At 36.5% G+C, this 5891-nt stretch overlaps 1 protein-coding gene across 3 annotated transcripts; it reads right to left on the reverse strand.

The window, feature by feature from the left end:
* Positions 1 to 1855: 1855 nt before the first annotated feature.
* On the reverse strand, positions 1856 to 3625 carry LOC111914393 (uncharacterized). Of its 3 annotated transcripts, none has more exons than XM_023910149.2 (4): positions 2954 to 3625; positions 2734 to 2884; positions 2427 to 2668; positions 1856 to 2357 (listed from the first exon to the last, which is right to left on the reverse strand). In XM_023910149.2, the coding sequence occupies exons 1-4, from the start codon at positions 2987 to 2989 to the stop codon at positions 2226 to 2228; spliced, it is 561 nt and encodes a 186-aa protein (XP_023765917.1). In that variant the 5' UTR covers positions 2990 to 3625; the 3' UTR covers positions 1856 to 2225. The 3 variants fall into 3 exon arrangements, with proteins under 3 accessions (XP_023765917.1, XP_023765914.1, XP_023765916.1); XM_023910146.2 differs by having other exon boundaries at positions 1856 to 2668; positions 2954 to 3086; positions 3579 to 3621; XM_023910148.2 differs by having other exon boundaries at positions 1856 to 2668; positions 2987 to 3086; positions 3579 to 3609.
* Positions 3626 to 5891: the final 2266 nt, after the last annotated feature.

A 5891-nucleotide genomic window follows, 5' to 3' on the forward strand; every position in this document is an offset into this window, starting at 1 on the left:
AAACTAAGAGAACAGCGACAGGATCCCGGCCCAGGATCTCGATACTATAGATAAACTCAGGGATCTTGCCAAGATCCGCATAACTGCTCATCAATAAAGGATTACCAAGGCATACAACAAAAATATAAGAGTTAGAAGGTTCCAAACAGGAGACTTGGTACTAAGGAAAACTTTTTAAAATACCAAGGATCCTAATGCAGGTAAACTGACACCTAAATGGGAAGGACCATATCTCATAGATGTTGAAGCAGGAAAGGGGGCATATTGGCTAGCTAACCTCGATGGAAATGTCCGGCCAAGATCCTGGAAAGCCATACATATTAAAGCTTATTTTATGTAAGTAAGACTAGTCATTTTCCAACACACTCAAGGTACTCCTTTACCCTATATTATTATTATTATTATTATTATTATTATTATTATTATTATTATTATTATTATTATTATTATTATTATTATTATTATTATTATTATTATTATTATTAATTCTCTTCAAATACCATTACTAACTTAAGCATCAGAGGGGTGTTAGCTAGGATAACACCCACCCCTAGCTAATATTTGCTGTGCACAGGGACTCAAGGATCCTGACACTTAAGGATCCTGACCTATAAGGATCTTGACATATGAATATTCAAGGATTCTGACATTTAAGGATCCTGACCTATAAGGATCTTGACATATGAATATTCACGGATCTTGATAAACAAGGATCCTGACGTTCAAAAGACAATTGACATAAAAGATTTCCATGATTGCAAACATCCTATGATTCACAATATGAATTTCCCAAGAATAGAGACTGATCATCTCTCCTACGAGTAGGGGGACTTAATCCCCTCTAAGGTTCAAAGAGTTAATTACCTCTTTCATATGAGTTAAGGTTTCTACACCTCGCTTGGACACACATTATCTAACTATGGGATGTGAATAAAGGGATCATTTCACGCTGCAGTGACTTAGCAACCCTCTTATTTCTGAACATAAGTTAAGATCCTAAAGTGAAAATCTAAGGCTTATAACATTTTCATGTTATCTCAAGTTGGGATCCTCCTCAGATACTACAAAAGGTTCATAATATTTTCATGTTATCTCAAGTTGGGATCCTCCTCAGATAATATACAAGGTTCATAACATTTTCATGTTATATAAATTTGGGATCCTCCCCAGATAATACACAAGATTGATAACATTTTCATGTTATCTCAAGTTGGGATCCTCCCCAGATAATATTTTCATGTTATCTCAAGTTGGGATCTTCCCCAGAAATAAATAAAGTTTATAACATTTTTATGTTATCATATGATTTGGGATCCTCCCCATAAATTTACTAAGTTTGGAATTTTCCCAAGGTTTTTCAAAAGTTACGATACCAAAGTATTGCTTGGAGATGGGATACTCCTAGGAAAGTATGCAAAATTTGTAGCATTATAATGTTGCAAAAGTCCTTTCAGTTATTTTCCAAGTTAGAATAATTACCAGTCGACTCCTTAAAGTTCACTAATTAAATCAAGGATCTTCCTTAATGGCTAAGGATCTTTCCATGAACGAACTCTAGGATCCTATGGAGCGAAAAGAATGGTAACTTTATGCTTCTCCTGAAAGTAGGTCCCAAAGGTTACCAAATCCAAAGATAATCATGTTCTATCTATCCTTATTCTTCTTATTATTTTTTTTATTGAAGATTTATCCTAAATATATCTCAACTATTTTGTGATCCTAAATGGGATACTAGCTATTTTCAGGTTGTTAGGATCCTGAGAGTTCTTGTAAACCTTGGACTACTTACGATCCCGATTGTAAAAATCCTTGAAAATCCTGCTACTACAACCACACAATCAAGCATGCAAAGAAATATTAAAACAACCGTAGCATTAAAAGGGTTATCCATCAATCCCATAAAAGAACAAACATTAAATTGTCTTACATCCTTTGAAACCAAAAACTACTTAATCTACTCCTGTGCAGGCGTAGACCTTAGATGGTCATCATCGCCCGTAATTTCCTCCTCGCCCACCTTCGTCCACTGCCTTTTGGGATCCTAACCAATTTTAGCAGACTCGCCAGCTAATTGGGCAAGAGCGGCGCACCACCCTGTCAGATCCCAGGATCCCGCGTTAGCCGTATCTTTGGCGAGTTTGATCTTGGCTTCCCAGACGGCTGTCCTTTGCTTCGGTGATCACTTCCTCCATCTCCATGATATTCCCCTATTCCTTTTCGGCCTTCTACTTGCTCAAGAGCTCCACCCTTTTTAGGAGATCCTTTTTGATTGCTCTAGATATTTTGTCTTGCTCTTTGAGAACTTGTTCAGCTCTTTCAGCACGGGCCCTCAACTCAGCAGAGACACGTTTAGAAAACTGAAGAAAGAAAGATGTAAGAGGTATAAAATAAAAAAAATATAAATGAAAGGGGATATTTATTCTTACAGCCTGAGAAAAGGAAGCCAATTTTTGGAGCGCATCTTCTACCCCAAGATTCTCTAGGCTCAATTCAATGGATCTCATATTCTTTCTTTTCTTAGATCCCGGAGTTTTCACAGCCAAAATTGTGTGGGATCTCATGATATGGGGCAAAGTCTTCTCTTTCTTCATCGTCAAATGACCATTGGACATCGTTGTATCCAAGCCATCACGGGTAAAATGAGCGCCATAACGGGTACTTTTGGATCCTAGACAAAACAATAATAATTCAGGACCCCTCATGCGATATAGAAGAAGAATTTAGGATCCTTACCTTTCAACATGGATGCAGTGGTAAATGAGCTCTCTTGAAAATTGGATTGGATAAGCTTGAATGACCTCTCTGATTCAGAAATAGTAGAAAAAAATTTGGGTCCTATTCTCTGTGTCTTCAATAGGAGGAACCAAGATTTCAATCTTGAAATCTACAAAACATCAGAAAAGATAAGAAAAATGAATATCGAGATCCTCAATATAGAAACATGAAGTCCTACCCTTTCTAACCCAAGATTGAGGTAATAGATTACCATCAAGAATGGAGTCACGTCTTATGAAGAAATACTTCCCTTTCCAAGCACCATCATTACGCTTGGATTTCAACACAAGGGGCAACCTATCTTCTTTGACCTTCAATAGAAAGCGGGAATTCCCAAAAGTTGTAAGATCATAAACATAGGCTAGCTCATTTAAATCGACAGAAAGACCCTTGGAACGATTCAAGTGATCAATCCAATAGAGTATCCTACAGATCGTTGGCATAACTTGGATGTACAAGATATTTGTGGTCTCAAATTTTTTTGAAACAATTCCAGAGAAAGGATAAGAAAGCCCTAGGATGAAGGGATACTCAGGCAGACAAACCCAAGTAAAAGAAATGAAATCAAGTTGAATTCTAGCGTCAAAATCCCTAAATACCGTGCCAATAGGGAAGGTTTTGGATGACTTCAACATCTCAATATAATCATCAGTGAAGGTGCATGTTTCCTCGTAAGATAAAATCCTTTGATCCATGAAATCATCATCGGGTATGGCAATGATGTTTCCACGAGATCGAATTGTTCTTCTGCCCATGATTGAAACCAAATAGGAACAAAAAAGAAAAAGAAACGAGAAAAGTACCTTTGAATGATATTCGATCGACATCAAGAAGTGGAAGGTAAAAAATAAGGAAAAACTGAATTGCTGGATGCTATATTTATACAGGAATCATGGATAGGTAACAGGTTGATGTGACCCACTCCAACGACTAGAATTATAACTTTTAGGATTTAAAAAAATTATCCTACCTGATTAACATTTCACAATTGTATATCTTTTTTCTAAATTATACCTTTAAAATTTGATAGACTAACCTAAAATATTTTGCAGGAATAATTTGGGGACAATTTTTAGGGCCAGGATCTCAAAATTACATTCAGGATCCTCAAACCATAGGATCCACAAGGATACTTCAGGATCCTGACTATTATCATTTATTCTCGTAACGTTTATGCCAATAATATGCTTTGTTATTTTTCTCACATGTGTAGAAATAATCTGCCAAAGACTTATTCTCAACGAATAATCATTGTGACCATGCAAAAGACCCAGAATACCAATTCAAGAAATGTCTATAAGTTGATCTCAAAGGATCCTGGAATTGTCGGAGTTCTTGTTATTAGATTTAGACTATAAAAAAACCTGTATTCATCACTCTACACACAAAACATAGCAGAACAACAACACTTGTACTTATACTATTTACATTTTCTCTATAATCGACCTTTTCAATCAATAAAATTATCGAGGCCGGTGATAATTATCACCTCCCAAGGTTTTATGTCGGTGATCCTAGCAAGGATCAAGGGCTTTACTTGTAAGCAACTTGTGTCACTTTGATCAACATTTTATACTTGCATTATTTTGAACATCACAACGTCTCATACACTTTGGTCGATTCTTACTTGTTCATTTTTAATCAAAACAATAAACCAACATCACAAAGTTGACTGATGGAGTTAAGATTGCTTTTAGACCCTTGCCATAGAACATGTCCTTCAACTTGAAGGCCCTGCACTCAAGCGTTCCAACACCCATGACAACTTCTTCATTATTGTCGCCAAAAACCATAACTGGACCATCTTTCTCCACAAAATCTGTTAAGAGGGACTTAAGACCGGCCATGTGTCTAACACACCTACTGTTAACGAATCAAGTATGTTCTAGATTTTGACTTGACCCTTAGATAGCTTGAGAGGTAATAACGTCACACATGTTGAGATTAACATCAGTGGAATCATTGATAAGAGCCATAAGACCCTTAACATTCAACCCCTCATCTTTATATGTCTCCTTTTCTTCCATCCATTCTTATGATCCTCTTTGTTTTGCAATGAAATCTTTTGGAAGAGAGATGCTCTCCTTCTTCATGTGAGCCAACAACTTCTTTTATAACATTTCATGGTTCTCTAAACTTTGAGCTTCTTTCTTCTCTTTGCAGTCCCTGGAAAAGTGGTCAGTGATTCTATAGTTAAAAAATTACATGATTTTCTCTTCTCTATAGTAGATCTCTTTGTTGAACTGCCTCCCTTAAACTGAGCTCTTCGTACCCCATTTGATTTGATTTCTTTATAAAGTTTTACAATAAGTGCAGCGCTATAAAGAAGTTCATCAATGATTTCTTCACCACTCTCTTCACCCTGATATGAGTCATCTGAGTCACTGATGTGCTTCATTTCTTCCATTCGAGAAACCAAGGCTATAAACTTATCCTTTCTTGATTCCTTCATGATGTCCTTACGAAGAGCTTTGGTCTCTTCGTAATTTCGTAGATTTCCAAACAAGGAGTTCATCTCCATGGCATTGATCTTTTCACTACTTTTAAGGACATCAATGTGATGTTCTCAGCTTTTACCAAGAGAGTCCAGGAGCTTCAGAACCAACTGAGAAGAATGTTTGATTATTCCCTGCTTCTGCATATCATTAACAAAAAAAACTTAAATCTATCAAAAGTTTGGGTTAGTGATTCAGCTTGTTAAGCAAAGGAATGCTCGTATCTCTGATTGAGGTTGTTGATGGTAGTGGCTTCAACTTCCACAGTTCCTTCATAAGATACTATCAACATATTCATCATCTCTTGAGTCGACTCACAATTCTTTACAAGATGATAGACATGATAGGGAAAAGATTTTCCTATCACTTCTCTAGCTTTCACATCAATACTAATTTGTTTCTTGTCATCTTCATCATAACTGGTCTCTGGTTTTTGCTTCAAAGGACTAACGGGAGCAATGTTGAACATAGGTTGATACACAGGAATGTGAGGACCTTTTTCAATAATTTTAAGCATCTCATAGTCCATGGTTTCAAGAACAACCATGGCCTTAGTTTTCCACATGGCGAAGTTGTGCTCATCGAAATGAGAAATCTTGTTGAGACTAAAGGAATTAGGAT

The sequence above is a fragment of the Lactuca sativa genome, chromosome 5 (assembly GCF_002870075.4).
Source record: "Lactuca sativa cultivar Salinas chromosome 5, Lsat_Salinas_v11, whole genome shotgun sequence".
Lineage (NCBI taxonomy): Eukaryota > Viridiplantae > Streptophyta > Magnoliopsida > Asterales > Asteraceae > Lactuca > Lactuca sativa.

What these genes read in the sequence shown, in the direction of transcription:
- LOC111914393 (XM_023910146.2), bottom strand. Translation starts at nt 2,989, where the DNA reads ATGGTAATCTATTACCTCAATCTTGGGTTAGAAAGG. An exon ending in TCAATCTTGGGTTAGAAAGG is followed by an intron (nt 2,885 to 2,953) that starts GTAGGACTTCAT and finishes GATGTTTTGTAG; the next exon opens with ATTTCAAGATTGAAATCTTG. An exon ending in CACTGCATCCATGTTGAAAG is followed by an intron (nt 2,669 to 2,733) that starts GTAAGGATCCTA and finishes TGTTTTGTCTAG; the next exon opens with GATCCAAAAGTACCCGTTAT.